Here is a 19,827-nt window from a genome sequence, read left to right on the forward strand (position 1 = left end):
GATTGACACAGTGGCTGCAACAATGAGCTCAAGCATAACAACGATTGTAAGGATGGCTCAGGACCGGGCAGTGTTTTGTTTTATTGTGCATGGGGTCGCTATGAGTCAGAACCGACTTGACGGCACCTAACAACAACAACAATCTGGCCTCATTAACCACTGGCAGAGATTAGGATTTACAATACATAGAAAAATTACAACCACAAAATGCAGGACAACCACACAATACTGGGAATCGTGGCCTAACCAAGTTGACACATATTTTTGGGGGACACAATTCAATTCATGACAGATGCCATTTACAACATATATAACGTATAAACATATAAAAGACATCTACACTGAAAACACATTGACAAAACATTAATGAGAAAAATTAAAGGTCGCCTAAATTAATGGAGGGAAATACTCTATGGATTAAAAAAAAAATTAGAAGTGAAAATATTGAAAAGCTGAAAAGCTATCAATTATCTCTAAATTGATTTGCATATTCAATGTACTATGAATAAAAATTCTGGCGGGTTAAAAAAAAATTATTTGTGGAAATTGACAAACTGATTCTACAATTTATGTGGAAATGTAAAGGGCCAAGAAAAGGCAGGGCAATCCTGAAGAAAAAAGTTGGAAAACAAACATTATAAGATAAAAAAGACTGATTATAAGCCTAAATAATTAAGAGACTGTGCAATCGTTAGAAGAATAGATAGAGAACAGTGGACTAGAGCAGATAGTCGAGAAATAGACCCACATAAATAAGGTCATATGAAAAGTGACAGAGGTGCCAGTATAGTGCAGGTGGGAAAAGGATGTTCTTTTCAATGAATGATGCTGGGTCAACAGGTAATTCATATGGTCAAAACAGATTAATCTTGCCCTTTACTTGACATCATATATAAAAATGTATTCTACATGGACTGTGGATCTAGTTGAAACGAGTAAAAGAATACAAGTTTTGGGGAAAAAAATAGGAGAATATCTCCATGAGCTTGGGATCTGCAAAGATTTTTCTTAAAAGAATGCAAAAAGCATTAATATAAGGGAAAATTAATAATTGGACTATATTGACATGAAGAGGTTTGTTCATCAAAAGACACTATGAAAAAAAGTGAAAAGAGCAAGCTACAGAGGTGAGAAGATATATACACAATATAAAAAAAAATTACAAATCAATAAGACAGCCCAATATAGGCAAAAGACTTCAAAAGAAACTTCATAAAAGAAGACATTCAAATACCAAAAAGCAGGTGAAAAGGTGCTCAACATCATTAAACATCAGGAAAATTCCAATTAAAACCTCACAGAACTACACACTCACCTCACCAGAATGGTTAAAATTAAAATGATGGAGAGCAGTAAATGCTGGTGAAGATGAGAAACAATTAGAATTGTCCCAAAAACTGCTGACATGAGTAGAAATTGGTACCATCACTTTGGAAAACTAGAACTGAAAAATGGAAGTGCTCTGTATTGTGACTATGGTGGCAGCTACATGATCTTGTGTACTTGCCAAAACCCACAGAATGTGATACCACAGAGAGTGAATTTTATGGATTAAAAAAATAAACAAAACAAAACAAAAACCAACCAGGGCGTAGAAGGAAACCAAAATGGAATACAAACTCTAACAAATGAACCTAACTGTATTACGAATGAATAATGTAACCACACTGGAGTGGATGTGGAAGAAAAGAGCTAACCAAAGTTACTTTGGAAAACAATATTTCGACTGAGCATTGTAATGCTAAAGACAGAAAAAGAACTGTACATAAATACTGTACTCTAGTTAGTAAGTCTATTTCTCACAAGAGTTTGGGCAAGCATTTCTGAAACTACTTTAGGATGGAACAAATGAGTACGTATATTTTAGATAATGAGAGTCAGAATTTTTAGTGACAGAGGAAGAAGTTACAAATAAGTACGAAGGCTAGAATGAATCCTGTTTTTGGCTGGAAAATGTAGGTATCAATATGAACTCATTGTTTTTAAATATACATAACAGATAGATATAGGAATAAATATAGATGGGTATGTATATGAGAGTTAGTATACATACACACATTTCCAAGCAATGTTTGCTAAGAGGGCCTAGAGGCAATTATACTCCAGTAGCAATGAGCATATCTACTGCTCAGATCTGGATTTCTAAATATAATTCTCCAATAAAGAGAAGACAGCGTTCCTTGAAGAAGCGATTGATTCCAGGTCCGAAGCAGAGAAAATACAACATGAGTCTGGAACATCTTCTAGTGTCAAAAGGTAAGTGCTCAAAAAAAGATGGGGACTTGGTGAAAGGCTACAGGAGCAAATCTGAAAGAACTCTCAGTGGTCAAAGCTGGGACATTTTGAACAGAAATATTAATAACAGTATTGGAGTATAACCCCGCAAATAAATACTCATGAGTTCCATATATTAGTCATTGAATAAATAAATGCAGGAGAAGGGACAGCTCTTCCTTACAAAAGAATTTAAATTAATAAATGTAGAAGAAATCAAAATAGAAAATCATCATTAGAACACCACAGTAATATTTGTTGCAGGCAAGATCCGCCAACGGATGCTAAAATTTGTGGGTGAAATGGGATCTTTGCATAGTCCCAAAGTATCACCTCCAAGATATTTATTAATTACCTTGGCAAAAACAATAGCTTTACAGGGGATAAACTGGCAAACACCACCTTAACTTAGTGATTGAGGTTATTATCACCAGTAATAAAACATTTACATCACGTGCCCCCTGACTTGATGTACTGAGAAGCACACATCACTTTTGTGGTGTTTGCACCAAAAAGGTATCATCTCAATTCAATCATGAGGAGGCATCAGACAAACTCAAATTGAGAGACATCCTACAAAATGACTAACCAGTACTCTTCAAAAGTATCAAAATCATAAATGACAAGGGAAGAGTGAGAAACTAGAGACTACAGACATGGTAAATAAATGCAGCAAGGGATCCTGGGTTGGATTCTAGAACAGAAAAAGGAAAGAAGAAGAAAATCTAGTGAAATCAGAATAAAGGCTGCAGTTTAGTTACCGGTATTGTACCAATGTTAATTTTCTTGGTCTTATACTTTGGTTATATAAGATTGTTATAAAGTAGAATCTGGGTGAAGGGGTATATGGGAGCTCTCTGTACTAATTCTGTAAGTCTAAAATCATTTCCAAATAAAAAGTAAAAAAACAAAACAAGAAAACACCATCAGATTTGCTATGGACCTGCAAGAATACCTAAAAAATACAGACAATAGCAAATGCTAATGAAGATGTGTGGTAATTAGATCTGTCATATACCACTGATGGAGGGGTGTAAGTTAGTAAAACTACTTAAAAAAATTGGAAATATTTACTAAAGCTAAACATACATATAACTTAATGGACCCAGAAATTCTTCTTCTAAGTATACACCCTACAGGAATGTACATATATATTTCCCAAAGTACATGCGTAAAAGGGTTAATAGCGGTTCTATTCATTTTTTTTTTTTATTCACAAAACAACTTGGTGCGCAATAGAGTCATTGTGGCGTATCCATATAATGAGATACTACACAGCGATGACTAAGAACTACTGCTGCATGAAACAACATGGATGAGTCTCACCAACATAATAATGAGTGAAAGGAGGCAGGCAAAAACTCTACATACTGGGGAATTTCATTTCAAAAACAGGCAAAACATATGTGAATTTTACTATATGTAATCCATCCCTCAATAAATCTGACTTAAATGTCCTTCCAGAAATAAATGCTATAATAAGGCTTACATTTGCCTAGTGTAGGCTGTCTCCCATTTGCCCTCTAGCAGGGTACTAGTTGATAGAAAGGTGGGATTTGAAAGAAGTCTCATTTCTTGACAGGCCTGAAATTACTAAACCATACAAACCATGCCCCGAAGATATTACTTTGTCGAGAATGTGACAGTTTCACATATGTCATTTTAAATTATTTTTCATGTCCTGGCTAATTAAAGAACTTTGTCTTTTGTGGTTAGAATAATCTAAAAATGAAACATGAGCTAATACCTTAACTGTTTATATTCATAGACAAATCTTACCCAGTAAGAACTTCTTTCTGTGAATGTCATACACAGACTTCCTGAAAGAATGCTACTTAATCGGTTCTAGCCACACCACCACTAACCTATGTCAACAAGATCATCACTTAAAATGGGCTTGGCTGTGGGAGAAGCATCATTTTGAAAAAGATGGATAATATTTTACAGCAGCAGGGGTTATGATGAGATAAAGACATCATTCTTCCAGCTGCTAAGATTGTTTTCCTTTAGAGTTTGCATTTTGTGTTGCACACTTTCTGTGCTTTATGCCCACCAGAATTGCAAATCATATTGGCCATTTCTTATCAGGTAACGGACAGCACTGAATGTTTTCACAGAATATGAGAACTCAACTGGCAGCTGGGGTTACAAGTTTCTTTATGGACTCATTGAAGACAAGTAACTTCAATACCCCCATTTATGTACAATAAAATGACAAAGGGCACTATTATTTGACTCTCTTAAATTACAAGATTCTTAAACGCAGGAGACTCTTTAATCTGTAGATTGCCTGTAAGAGTGCATTTTGATTGACCATCTGAAAGAGAAGCATTCACCAAGGCCTGACTTATTGAAGTGTTAGATGCTTAGCTGCTAAAAGGTTCTCTTTCCATCATCCTACAAGGTCATAGAACTTGAGGCAACATTATCAGATCACCTAATCCAGTGGTTCTCAAAGTGAGAGATGGGGATAGCATTGCTGTACTACCTACGGGAGATTTTCCAACAAATGGACAACGCTACATCTTCCTCCTTCCCCCAGCATCCCCAGCCCCGTTCTCCTACATCTTCCTGGGGATATATGTTCTAATACTCCCCTGCGGATGTGTAAGACTGAGGGGAGGATGCTTTTATGAAGGAAGGGCTGTGTTTAAAAGCACACTAGGTGATTCTGATATGATGGCATCAGTCTTCCAGTTAAGACCTCTGACCTATTTTCTCCCTTTGAGCAAACTTACAGTCAAACAGTCTAGGAAGAATTCTGAAAGTATTCGGGAAAGTCTACGATTTATTCTTCAGTAGGCCTATTTTATTGTCATATAAGATCTGCTGTGTGAAATGGATTATTTTCAATTTAGAACAAGAATCCGATTGTTTTTTCCAATTTTTAGCGATACATTTAGTATAGAAACTTGGAAAATAATTTAAACTTCTGTAAAGCACTGTATGTATATATCTATGTGTGTATATATTTAATTTCACTACAACCCTTAATTTAATAAAGTCTTAACATAAAAAGACCTAATAGTAGTTGCTGTCCATTAGGTAAACAAAGTCTATAGTTTTAGTTTTTCTAAAATATATAGGCACAGAAAAGATCATCGATCTGATTCCTATGCTACCAAACAGGTTCATTAAACATGTATTAATAGGATCAAAATAGATAGTCATGTTTTCTTTTCTGCTCTTCAGCCCAGTCTCTTGCTCATTACTCTTCAGTGCCCAACTCCCTGCCCTCCTGCCCCAAAAGGTTTGGAACTCAATTAAGCAGCAAGCACTGAAACAATGATTGGTATGTAAAAGAACCTCTGGGTTGGATGGATACAAAAGGGAATGACCAAAATAGGGTGAGTGGAAAACAACTTTAGATTCACAGGCAATTTAAATAGAGAAATTAAAATAATTCTTTATAAGCTAAGAAAAAGTGGCTTACAGATTTAAAAAAAAAAAAAAAAAAATCAAACCAGCTGCTGTTGAGTTGATTCTGTTTCATGGTGGCCCCATGTGTGTCAGAGTAGAAATGTGCTCCACAGGGTTTTCAATGGCTGATTTTTTGGAAGAAGATTGCCAGGCCTTTCTTCCATGGTGCCTCTTGGTGGACTTAAACTTCCACCCTTTTGGGTAGCAGCAAAGCACTTAACTGTTTGTGCTATCCAGGCACTCCCTGGTTTATAGATACCATATCTCAAAAGGAGATGGCTCTCTAAGAATAAAATACCAAGGAAACAGATTTTGTTACATTATTGATAAATGTGGAGAACTTGGCAGTGATCATTTTAAAATACTCTACAGTGAGAAGTTTAAGGCACAATGGTTCCTAATTAGTGTTTTAATAAGTGTGTTACATCTACCTTGTGCCGTTCTGGAATGTCACTTATGATAAATTAAAGGACCCTGTCCCTCCCCATCTTCCATTAGTATTTTAACGCTAGGTGGTGGGGAAAAGCTGATCCATATTCAAGAGGAAGGGAGGAAAACAATAACAAATTGGCATCTCTTCCGTGAATTGCCCCACAGGCCAAGCATTTTTATGTTCTTAATCATTATTAAATGACTTAACATGACACCCAGAGCCTGGCGAATGATTGCATCCTGACATGAGAACGAATTACAAATGAAATGAAAGATCAAGCCGTATTACAGGACTGCCTCTGGGAAATGAAAATCTTTAATTCTCTTTTATTATTGACATTTATTTGGCTGCCATGAATAACAACATAGCAAAGAGATTCAGCTGTGCTTGTGCACTGACTAGCTTATCTGAGGGCTCAAAACGGCATTAACATTTATCATGTTTGCTCTTGTAGCTGACACTACTGAGCAGATTCTCTCTCCATCTTGTATTTATCATGCATTGCAGATACAGTGCATCCTCTAATTTAAGTTCATTTTCATACGGTACAAACGGCAAAGATTAGCCTATGTCTTTCTTCAAATAAGTTCTGCTTGTAAGCGCTGCTGAGAATGGTTTAATAGATTTAATAACATTGTTTCAAAGGTAAGAAAAGTTCATATAGAAATTCAGTCACAGGATGGCGAGGCTAATTTTAAAAGTTTCAATTTTGGAAAAACCATGTAAATTTTCAATGAAAAAGACACTTGTACAATGTGTGTATCTGGAATATACAAAGCCTTAAAATAAATGTTTCCATAAAGAACAACCAAATAGCCTCTTTTGAATCTGAAGGCAGTACTACAGCTCCTATAAGATAAGAAGCCTGTGTGTCCTTCACTTTTCCAGTGTTCACTGCCAAGACAGCACTAGGCCACATACTACAGTGAGCCAGCAACTCAGGTAGTTTGTATCAAGTCAGGGGTATCCTTTCATGGTTTGTTTCTTTTCTCTCTTATACAAATTAACTACATGGCTTTTCCTGCCACAACAATAAAAGACTAATACCTGATGCCTTTGGTCATATGATCCTCTTTGCTTGGACCATTCTCCTTTCTTTAAATCCTTCCTAGATTTCAAGACTTAGCAAGGATATCAATATATCCTGGGAAAGTCACTTACTATCTCTGAATCTTGTCTTAAAAACTATTTTTGACTTTTCTCTCTTTTTTTAACTTTTAATTACGGAAAGTTTCTAACATATACACAAATGGATAACATATAACGATCCCCCATACATTAATCACCCACCTTTAACAATTAACTCATGACCAATCTCATTTCATTTACCCCCTTACTTCACGATCTACCACTCAATTATTTTGAAACAAATATTTCTTGAAGCAAATCTCTGAATCTTGCTTTAAAAAATTCTAAAAGAAGAAAGTTGGAATGAATTATTTCTAGGGTTCCTTCTACCCAAATTTTGAAAATAATTTCTTTTTTTGACTCTTTTCAGGCTTATGTATTTAATTCAACAAAATTTTACTTTATATTCACTATAATATCTTTCTTCAAGCTCTATTAATCTCCTTTTCTGAGTCAATACATCCTAGATAGTGCATACCAATAATTAAGAATTATACTTTCTTTGCCTAGTATTCACATTTTTAAATGTATAAATTATGTTTCCCAGGTGTATCTTTAAGGCTCATACATTATATTTCAGCGTTCGGCAGAATGCTAAAGAAACACACAGATAATAATTGTTACCATTTACAATAATTATTAATTACCTGACTGAATTTAATCTGAACGGTTCAGACAGTATTAAAAAAGTTTATATTTTGGTTTATAGTTAGTAGGTAGCATCATATTGACAATATTAATCATTTAAATCAATAAAATGGAGGTGGAGCCAAGAAGGCGGAATAGACAGATGCTTCCGGTGAGCCCACTTTACAACAAAGACCTGAAAATACAAGTGAAACGAGAATATTTGTGACAAGCTGGGAGCCCTGAGCTTCAAAGGCAAGCTTAGAAAATGAGCTGAGGGCCAGGTGCAGGAAGAGACTGTCCAGAAGCGGAAAGGAGTTACCAGACCTGAATCACAGGGAGCCTTCAGGCACCATTCCCACAGCTGCGGCGGCGGGCTGGTACTAGAGTTTGGCCGTAGTTTCCTCAGGGAGAAGCAGCCAGCCACACGGCCTACTCACACTTCCGGAACCAAAGAAGAGCGGTGCTCTTGGCAAAAGCTAAGTACTTGTGTATATTTTACCGCGCCTCCTCACTCCCAAGCCGGCTTCAGCAGCTGAATTCCCTGGGCCTGAGAAAGGCCCTGTTGAGCACCTAGAGCCATCCTCCCGGCTTTGGAGAAGAAAAAAATTTGCATTTGGGGGAAAAGATAATTTGCCAGCTCCACTATCCGGGGAAGCTCAGGACAGAAGAGGCTCCTGTCCAGGCATAAATGGTCCGTGGACTTAGAGCACCTTCCCTCCTGCATGGATCTGTGTGGGCCTATTTTGGGAGAATAGGCCCTTGTTGGCAGACTCCGTTTCAGCTGTGCGCTGGAGAGGTGGGTGTTTGATGTTTGACATTGCCTATTAAACAAGGTCCTCACCTACCTACATCAGGGACCTAAGGACTGGTAGCTCCACTCAGGTCACCCAGCCACCCGCGACAGGGGTCCAAGGGTAACTGGTACCTCCCAGTCCTTACAACTAAAAACTTTGGGTGCCCATGGTCCATCTGCAGAACCCACCCACCTGCACACTCTAGGGAACAGGGACACGCTTTCCTCAGAGACACTTGGGGGTGGATTCTCAGCCCCCTGCCTTGTTCAAGGCATGACCCCCTGCTGCAATCAGATACCAGTACATACACCACTCACCCCTCCCCCTCTAAGACTAGACAGAGCCTGTACCACATACTTGACGATCAGCTACCTGGACACCTGAGCTGAATTCATACAAGAAAAGTGAATGGACTCCTAGACTGATATACCTGATAACAGCTCTAGCCATCTGGGAACAGGATGTCAGAGCTCCAAAGGCAAAAATAATCAAGCTAGCTCACTCGAGCAACCCATTTGGGTATATCAAAACAAAACAAAGCAAGAAGCTATGACACAGTAAGCAAGCATAAACTAATACAATAACTTACAGATGGCTTGGAGACAACAGTCAATATCAAGTCACATAAACAAACAGACCATGATCACCTCAACAAGCTCTCAAAACAAAGAATCCAGGGATCTTCTAGACGAAAGTTCATTCCTGGAATTACCAGTGCCAGAATACAAAAGATTAATATACAGAACCCTTCAAGACATCAGGAAGGCAATTGGGCAATCCGCAGAACAAGCCACGGAACATACGGATAAAGCAATTGAAGAAATTAGACAGATTATTCAGAGACATAATGAAAAGTTTAATAAGCTGGAAAAATCTGTAGACAGACAGCAATCAGAAATTCAGAAGATTAACAATAAAATTACAGAAATAGACAACTCAGTAGAAAGTCAGAGGAGCAGAATTGAGCAAGTAGAAGCCAGAATTTCTGAACTTGAAAATAAATCACTTGGCACTAACATATTTGAAGAAAAATCAGATTAAAAAAAAAATGAAGAAACCTTAAGAGTCATGTGGGACTCTATCAAGAGAAATACCATATAAGTGATTGGAGTACCAGAACAGGGAGGGATAACAGAAAATATAGAGAGAATTCTTGAAGATTTGTTGGTAGAAAACTTCCCTGATATCGTGAAAGGTGAGAAGATATCTATCCAAGATGCTCATTGAACTCCACATAAGGTAGATGTTAAAAGAAAGTCACCAGGACATATTATAATCAAACTTAAGAGTGGCTAGGGATAAACAAAATGTCACCTACAAGGGAGAGCCAATAAGAATAAGCTCAGACTACTCGGCAGAAACCACGCAGGCAAGAAGTCAAGGGGATGACATATTTAAAAAATTGAAGGAAAAAACTGCCAGCCAAGTATCATATATCCAGCAAAACTGTCTCTTAAACATGAAGGTGAAATTAGGACATTTCCAGATAAAACAGAAGTTTGGGGAATTCGTAAAAATCAAACCAAAACTACAAGGAATACTAAAGGGAGTTCTTTGGTTAGAAAATCAGTAATATCAGGTCTCAACCCAAGACTAGAACACTGGGCAGAGCAATTAGAAGTCAACCCTGACAGGGAAATAAAAAAAACATGGCAAGATTAAAAAAAAAAGCTCAAAACAGGGTAACAGCGATGTTATCATATAAAAGAAGACAACATTAAAGCAATAAAGAGGGACTAAGAAATGTAATCATAGATCTTCCATATGGAAAGGAAGGTACAGCGATATAAAGAAATAAATCAATAAAGTGTTTTCTAGATGAAATTTCTATTCTATGTCTATGAGTCTACGAAACAGACACCTGAGAAAAAGCAGAACTGAGATTTTCCTCTTAAAGGAAAAACTGAGGATATAAATTATTTCTTGGATTTTATTTGTTCATAATTAGGTAATTTTATTCTACCATAGGCATTTAATAAATGAAGCATATTTTTTAAGAAAAGATACTTTTAGACTGAAAAATCTCAAATCCAAAATATCAAACATACAAAATCAAAGAAGTTGTACTCTATTGAATTTTAATAAATTATCTTCTCAAAGATGAAATTTTTTCTACTGAGACAGAAGGCAGGTATGTTTAGTAAAATAAAAACTATGGAAAGTACATTGCTTTGAATACATTGTAACAGAAGAATATAGAATTTTGTTACAAATGATCAATCTCCGTAACACAGGTCTCTCACACAGTTCCCACACATACCTGTAGCCATTATAGTGTCGTCTTTCCCTTGGGTGAAGATCACAATTCGCGGCCTCTTCGAGTTCACCTTGGGCAAGGCTTGTGCCTTTTTGGCTATCTCTTTAATGTCTTCAGTCTGTTAATGGAAAGGAAGAAAAAATTCTCATAGCCAGTAAGGTAATGCAAAACTTTATTAGATTAAGGATTTAGCTTCTCTGATCAAAATGAGAGACCTTAACATCTATTAAGAGAGTTAAAAAAAAAAATAACTGTATACAAAAGTAAACAATAGCATAATTATCACCCAGAAACCATCATTAAGCTGCAGCAATTATAAATTTATGACTAATTTTATTTCATCTATACCCTACCCACCTTGCCTTCCATATTATTCTGAAGCAAATCCCAGACTCCATCTAATGTCATCTACAAATGTTTCAGTATGTGTCTTTGAAAGGTAATGACTTAAACAAACTTAACCACATATCTACTATCATACTTTAAAAAATTAACAATTCCTTAATACTTAATATTTAGTCAAATTTCAAATTTCCAGTTGAAGAGAGTTTTTAAAAAAGAGAAATAATTTAATTATTTTAGAGGTTTACAAACCATAATTGTCACGGATATAATTATGTACCCTCAAAAATGTGTGTAACAATTGGGCTGGGCCATGACTCCCAATACTGTGTGATTTTCCCGTATGTTGTCAGTCCTGCCTCTGTGATGTTAATGAGGGAAGATGGGCATCAGTTGTGTTAGTGAGGCAGGACTCAATCTACAAAACTGAAATATAAAAGAGAAAAGTAACCAGAGAGACGGGGGACCTCATACCACCAAGAAAGCAGCACCAGGAGGAGAGAGCGTCCTTTGGACCCGGGGTCCCTGCGCCTGAGAAGCCCCTTGACCAGGGGAAGATTGATGAGAAGGCCAACAGAGAGAGAAAGCCTTCCCTTGGAGCTGACACCCTGAATTTAGACTTTTAGCCTACTTCACTGTGAGAAAATAAACTTCTTTTTGTTAAAGCCATCCACTTGTGATATTTCTGTTACAGCAGCACTAGATGACTAAGACAATAATTAGGCTGACTTTTGGAATAATACAGTTGCTATAATGCCAAATTATTCAAAGGACCGAAATGAGAGAAAGAAATGCTAACCCTTTCCTACAAATAATTTTCTTGAAGAAAGATAAGTTTAAAAAATTACAAGTTAAGTCTAGAAACTCTGATGCTATTTTTCACACACACAGGCTGTGGAAACTTAACATCATAAACGTACTGACATGAAATCGAGCTCTTGAGCTAAAGGTAGGATTTTTAGAATCAGGCTGTCAATCATTTTAGATAATTTAAAAATCCATTGCGAATTTTGTGAGCCTTTGAAACTATCCATGGTGTGGGCTTTGGTGTTAGTTTGCTCTCTCACTGTGCAAAGCTTCAAACAGCTACAGAGAGAAAAACAAGTATCAGAGAGGCAGTATATCTGAGTGACGTAAAGGAAGTTAACTACACATACAGGACAGAAAAATACAGGTAAGCAAAGCAGACAAGTCATGATGGTTTACAGTGGTTATAAACAACATCAGAAACTATGACATTTAAAAAAATTAATTTTTCCATTGTTGAGAATATGCATAGCATTTCAGACACAAATTCAACAGTTTCTACATATGCAATTCAGTGACACTGATTACATTCTTCAAGTTGTGCAACCATTCTCACCCTCCTTTTCTGAGTTGTTCTTTCACCATTAACATTCACTCACTGCCCTCTAAAGTTGCTATCTAATCTTTCGATTTGCTGTTGTCAATTTGATCCCATATAGTTCTTAAAACAGCATAATGCTCAAGGCAGACATGTTTACTAGTTAAACTATTGTTTGATTTTAAGAAGACTTCAGGGGATATTTTTGGTTTAAGGTGTAAAGGTTATCTTAGGGCAATAGTGTCAAGGAAGAAACCATGACATTTTTAAAGGTATGACAATCTCTAGTGAAAATTCCGTATGTTGTTTGTTCACTAAATATTTAAGAAATTTCAGACAATATATGAAGCTAAGCTTCTAACACACCTAACATTATGATTTCCAGAGCACTCTTCTTTCTGAAGAGAACAGCCTCTTGCGGCAGGACAATGATGCTGACCTTTCAAACATGCTGACTATTTCACTTTGGGTTGCTTATTTTAGAACAGAACTAAGTCTGAACTCTGATAAGATGAGAAAAGAAATTCCCTCAGTTCTTGGGGACTGACCATTAGAAATGACAAGTAACAGCTGAAAGGATTAAAAAAAAAAAAAGCCATATACTAACAATGTATTCACTCTCTCAAGTGAAAGTATACATTTAATTAAAATAACTCATACGTATTCTCCCAACCACCTTAGCACAAATATATTTTACTACTATAAGATTCTTGCTTATGATTAAGTACACTTTATATTTGATAAAGACAAGAGGCAAACTCCAGAAACAGGTTCACTTTATCATCTTGGGAGTGGAACCCATGCATGTACTAAATGTTTTTTTCAAAAGAGATGGTATAAGGATTACATTAAGAATGAAATTCCATGGTTGCCTTCTACCAACTCTGTGGGAGGATATTTGTGTGTGTGTGTGTGTATGTGTGTGTGTGTGTATAGAAATCCTGGTGGCACAGTGGTTAAGTGCTATGGCTGCTAACCAAAAGGTCTGCAGTTCAAATCCACCAGGTGCTCCTTGGAAACTCTATGGGGCAGTTCTACTCTGTTCTATAGGATCACTATGACTCAGAATCAACTCTATGGCAATGGTTTTTTTTTGTTATATACATATATTTAATAGAAGTTTTAGCAATCCAATCAAAGAAACTTTTCTTATGTCTCAAATTAAATCTTATCAAAATGGCAACTCAGGGTCAAAGTAAACTTTTCCAAACACAAAACATAAATCTCTACAGAATGCTTAAAGTTTATTCTACTTCCATCTATATCCACAGTTATATGAAATCCTTTTGTCAGTCACTCTAGGTTCACTGCCAGTAAGCACCTAATCTGAATTTTGCACTGTGCCTTGAGGAGTCATTGCTTTGCTGGACCTGGACGTACTGTGTGACCTGGAGCAGGTTAATAAACCTCTCTGAGTTTCTGTTTCCTCATCAATGAAAGTAAGAAAATAATACTTAAGAAATGTTATGAGAGATGCATGCTAAAAGAAGTAGGCAAGACTTTGAAAAGAAACAGGAGATTTACATAGTCTCAAAGCATTTCCCCATAAGATATGTATTCATTACAAAAGGAAGAATGCCAACATTACAGTGGAGAAAATTGACAGTGTCATCTTAACCCAGGAATAAGATTAAGATGACCAATCATAAGACATATTGACATCATGTACCTCCCTGATATAGGCACTGAGGAGGACACGTCAGTTCTGTGGTATTCCTGCCCAAATGTATAACCTCGACTTAATCTCATGAGATTAAACTGAGGGACAGTCTACAAAGAGACTGATCTGTACTCTTCCTCCAAGCATCAAGGTCATGAACAAGGAAAGAGTGAGAGACTGTCACAGATTAGAGGAGACTAAGGAGACATGACAACTGAATACATGGGATCCTGGAATAAATTCTGGAACAGAAAAGCAAAACTAGAGCGAAAACTGGTGAAATCAGAATAAAGTCTATAGTTTAGTTATTGGTATTCTACCAATGTTAGTTTCCTCATTTTGATTATTCTATTAATCATAGCATTAGGTGAGGCTGGGTGAAGGGTATATATAGGAACTCTGCTATTTTGGTAACTTTTCTGTAAGTCTAAAATTATTTCAAAATAAAAAGCTAAAAACAGTTGCAAGGATGACAAAAGATAAGGTAAGTGAAAGGTCTTAATATATTATCTAAAAAACAAAAACCAAACCCATTGCCATCGAGTCAATTCTGACTCATAAAGACCCTATAGGACAGAGTAGAAGTGCCCCACAGAGTTTCCAAGGAGTGGCTGGTGGATCCGAAGTGCTCACCTTTTGGTTACCAGCCAAACAATTAACCACTATGCCATCAGGGCTCCAATATATTACCAAGCATATACTAAGTACTTAATAAATACTAATTTCCTTTCTCCACTGACCCTTACTGATACTCTCCCAAACTGTCGCATCCTGAGGTTACCCCAAAATTTCTAGAAAGGGCCTCAAGAATTTTAAGGATGGTGATTTTAATTATGGGGGGAGTCCCGGGGTGATGCAAATGGTTCACACGTTCAACTGTTAACTGAAAGGCTGGAGGTTCAAATCCACCCAGAGGTACCTCAGAAGAAAGGCCTGGAGGTCTACTGCTGAAAAATCAGCTTTGGAAAACTCTATGGAGTACAGTTTTACTCTGACACAAATGGGGTTGCCATGAGTCAGAGCCGGCTCAATGACAATTGGTATCTCAAAAGGGAGGAGAAAGACGAAAGGGGGGAGGAGAAGTAGAAGAAAGCTCACGTCAATTGAGTTATGGGCACTGTATATAGCTCTAATGATTCATTACATCTCAACATCTCTAGATAGTAGGTGGTGGTTGTTAGTCGTTGTCGATTTAGCTCTGACTCACGGTGGCCTTATGTGTAACAGAAGGAAAAATTGCCCAGTACTGCACCATTCTCACAATTGTTGGTATGTTTGAACCCATTGTTGGAGCCATTGTGTCAATCCATTTCATAGAGGGTCTTCCTCATTTTCGCTGAACTTCTACTTTACCAAACATGATATTCTTTTCTAGCAACTGGTCTTTTCTGATGATGTGTCCAAAGTAAGTGAGCTAAAGACTTGCTTTGCTTCTAAGGTTTATTAGAACATTCCCATTTTATAGATGAAGAAACTGAGTCACAGGAGGTTAAATAACTTGCCTAAGGTGATAAATAGTTCTGTGATAACAACAGCAAAATGCACATTGCCAGAAACTGTAGAAGTGATATGTGGGCAGCACAGAATAGCGGCTAACAGTGTGATCTCTGAAATCAGACTTTGGGGGTGCGAGTCCTGCTCTAACTTTCGCGTTCCAATCGCCAGTAATTATCAATGCATCTTGATTGCATGTTCCATCAATTTCAGACTGCGACAGCTGATAAAAATCTTCTATTTCTTCATCTTTGGCCCTAGTGGTTGGTGTGTAAATTTGAATAATAGTTGTATTAACTACTCTTCCTCGTAGGCATATGGATATTATCCTATCACTGATAGCATCGTACTTCAGGATAGATCTCGAAACGTTCTTTTTGACGATGAATGCAACACCATTCCTCTTCAAGTTGTCATTCCCAGCATAGTAGACTATATGATTGTCTGATTCAAAACGGCCAATACCAGTCCATTTCAGCTCACTAATGCCTAGGATATGGATGTTTATGCGTTCCATTTCATTTTTGACGATTTCCAATTTTCCTAGATTCATACTTTGTACATTCCAGGTTCCGATTATTCGTGGATGTTGTTGTTGTAAGGTGCCATCCAGTCTGTTCCAACTCATAGTGACCCTATGTACAACAGAATGAAATACTGCCTGGTTCTGTGCCATCCTCACATTGTTGCAGCCACTGTGTCAATCCATCTCATTGAGGGTATTCTTTTTTTTTGCTGACCCTCTTACTTTACCAAGCATGATGTCCTTCTTCAGGGCCTGATCCCTCCTGATAACATGTCCAAACTATGTGAGATGAAGTCTTGCCATCCTTGCTTCTAAGCAGCATTCTTGCTGTACTTCTTCCAAAACAGGTTTGTTCATTCTTTTGGCAGTCCATGGTATATTCAATATCCTTTGCCAACACCATAATTCATAGGCGTCAATTTTTCTTCAGTCTTCCTTATTCATTGTCTAGCTTTCACATGCATATGAGATGACTGAAAACACCATGGCTTGGATCAGGCACACCTTAGTCTTCAAGGTGACATTTTTGCTTTTCAACACTTTAAAGAGGTCTTTTGCAGCAGATTTGCTCATTGCAACCCATCTTTTGATTTGACTGCTGCTTCCATGGGTGTTGACTGTGGATCCAAGTAAAATGAAATCCTTGACAACTTCAATCTTTTCTCCGTTTATCATAATGTTGCTTATTGGTCCATTTGTGGGGATTTTTGTTCTCTTTATGTTGAGGTGTAACCCGTACTGAAGGCTGTAGTCTTTGATCTTCATCAGTAAGCGCTTCATGTTCTCTTCACTTTCAGTAAGCCAGGTTGTACCATCTGCATAACGCAGGTTAATGAGTCTTCCTCCAATCCTGATGCCACATTCTTCTTCATATAGTCCAGTTCATGGATTATTTGCTCAGCATACAAACCAAGTAAGTATGGTGAAAGGGTACAACCCTGATACACACCTTTCCTGACTTTAAACCACACAGTCTCCCCTTGTTCTGTTTGAATGACTGCCTCTTGATCTACGTACAGGTTTCTCATGAGCACAATTAAGTGTTCTAGAATTCCCATTCTTTGCAACGTTATCCATAATTTGATATGATCCACACAGTCAAATGCCTTTGTAGAGTCAATAAAACTCAGGTAAACATCTTTCTGGTATTATCTGCTTTCAGCCAGGATCCATCTGACGTCAGCAATGATATCACTGGTTCCATGTCCTCATCTGAATCTGGCTTGAACTTCTGGCACTTCTCTGTTGATGTACTGCTGCAGCTGCTTTTGAATGACCTTCAGGAAAATTTTACTTGTGTGTGATATTAATGATATTGTTCGATAATTTCTGCATTCTGTTGGATCACCTTTCTTTGGATGGGCATAAATATGGATCTCTTCCAGTTGGTTGACCAGGTAGCTGTCTTCCAAATTTCTTGGCATAGATGAGTGAGCACTTCCAGTGTTGGCTCTGTTTGTTGAAACATCTCAATTGGTATTCCATCAATTCCTGAAGTCTTGTTTTTCATCAACGCCTTCAGTATAGTTTGGACCTCTTCCTTTAGTACCATCAGTTCCTGATCATATGCTACCTCCTGAAATGGCTGAATGCCAACCACTTCTTTTTGGTATAGTGACTGTGTGTATTCCTTCAATCTTCTTTTGAAGCTTCCTGTGTTTAATATTTTTCCTGTAGAATCCTTCAATATTGCAACTTGAGGCCTGGATTTTTTCTCCAGTTCTTCAGCTTGAGAAATGCCAAATGTGTTCTTTCCTTTTGGTTTTCTAACTCCCGGTCTTTGCACATGTCATTATAATACTTTGTCTTCTCGAGCCGCCCTTTGGAATCTCCTGTTCAGTTTATTTACTTCATCATTTCTTCCTTTTGCTTTAGCTACTCTATGTTCAAAGCAAGTTTCAGAGTCTCTCCTGACATCCATTTTGGTCTCTTCTTTCCTTCTGCCTTTTTAATGGCCTCTTACTTTCTTCATGGAAACCCTGGTGGCATAGTGGTTAAGTGGTATGGCTGCTAACCAAAGGCTTGGCAGTTCGAATCCACCAGGCGCTCCCTGGAAACTCTGTGGGGCAGTTCTACTCTGTCCTATAGGGTCGCTATGAGTCGGAATCGACTCGACAGCACTGGGTTTGTTTTTTTTGGTTACTTTCTTCATGTATGATGTCCTTGATGTCATTCCACAACTTGTCTGCTCTTTGATCATTAGTGCTCAGTGCATCAAATCTGTTCTTGAGATGGTCTCTATACTTTGGCTCTCTTGGACTTGTTCTAATTTTCTTCAGCTTCAACTTAAACTTGCATAGGAGCAAATGATGATCTTTTTCACAGTCGGCCCCTGGCCTTGTTCTAAATGAAGATATTGAGCTTTTCCATTGTCTCTTTCCATGATGTAGTTGATTTGATTCCTGTGTACTCCATTTGGTGAAGTTCATAGTCGCCACTTATTTTGTAGAAAAAAGGTTTATTTGCAATGAAGAAGTCATTGGTCTTACAAAATTCTATCACGTGATCTCCGGCACCATTTCTATCACCAAGGCCATATTTTCCAACTACTGATCCTTATTCTTTGTTTCCAACTTTTGCATTCCAATCACCAGTAATTATCAATGCATCCTAAATGCATATTTGATCAATTTCAAACAGCTGAAATTGGTAAAAATCTTCAATTTTTTCATCTTTGGCCTTAGTGATTGGTACATAAATTTGAATAATAGTCACATTAACTGGTCTTCCTTGTGGGTGTATGGATATTATCCTATTACTGACAGGGTTGTTCTTCAGGATACAGTTTGCGATGTTCTTTTTTTTTTTTTTTAAATAATTTTTATTGTGCTTTAAGTAAAAGCTTACAAATCAAGTCAGTCTGTCGCACATAAACTTATATACACCTTACTACACGCTCCCATTTACTCTCCCCCTAATGAGTCAGCCCGCTCCCTCCCTCCAGTCTCTCCTTTCATAACCATTTTGCCAGTTTCTAACCCTCTATCCTCCCATCGCCCCTCCAGACAGGAGATGCCAACACAGTCTCAAGTGTCCACCCGATACAAGTGGCTCACTCCCCATCAGCATCTCTCTCCAACCCATTGTCCAGTCCCTTCCATGTCTGATGAGTTGTCTTCGGGAATGGTTCCTGTCCTGGGCCAACAGAAGGTTTGGGGACCATGACTGCCAGGATTCCTCTAGTCTCAGTCAGACCATCAAGTCTGGTCTTTTTTTGTTCTTTTTGACAACGAATGCAATGCCATTCCTCTTCAAGTTGTCATTCCCGGCATAGTAGACTATATGATTGTCCGACTCACAATGGCCAATACGAGTCCATTTCAGCTCACTAATGCCTAGGATACTGATGTTTACACGCTTCATTTCCTTTTTGATGATTTCCAATTTTCCTAGATTCATATTTCGTACATTCTGTGTTCTGATTATTAATGGATGTCTGTAGCTGTTTCTTCTTATTTTGAGTTGTGCCACATCAGCAAATGAAGGTCCCAAAAGTTTGACTCCATCCATGTCATGAAGGTCAA

General features: G+C 37.5%; 1 protein-coding gene across 3 annotated transcripts in view; it reads right to left on the minus strand.

Annotated features, from left to right (window-relative positions):
- Nucleotides 1-19,827, minus strand: part of ADK (adenosine kinase) — a 567,694-nt gene that overhangs the window by 102,084 nt on the left and 445,783 nt on the right. For all 3 annotated transcript variants that reach the window (XM_049855646.1, XM_049855647.1, XM_049855648.1), the window contains one exon: nt 10,940-11,054. In XM_049855646.1, the coding sequence (XP_049711603.1) occupies nt 10,940-11,054 (115 nt within the window). The remainder of the gene's footprint in view (nt 1-10,939; nt 11,055-19,827) is intronic.

The sequence above is a fragment of the Elephas maximus genome, chromosome 16, assembly GCF_024166365.1.
Source record: "Elephas maximus indicus isolate mEleMax1 chromosome 16, mEleMax1 primary haplotype, whole genome shotgun sequence".
NCBI classification, from domain to species: domain Eukaryota; kingdom Metazoa; phylum Chordata; class Mammalia; order Proboscidea; family Elephantidae; genus Elephas; species Elephas maximus.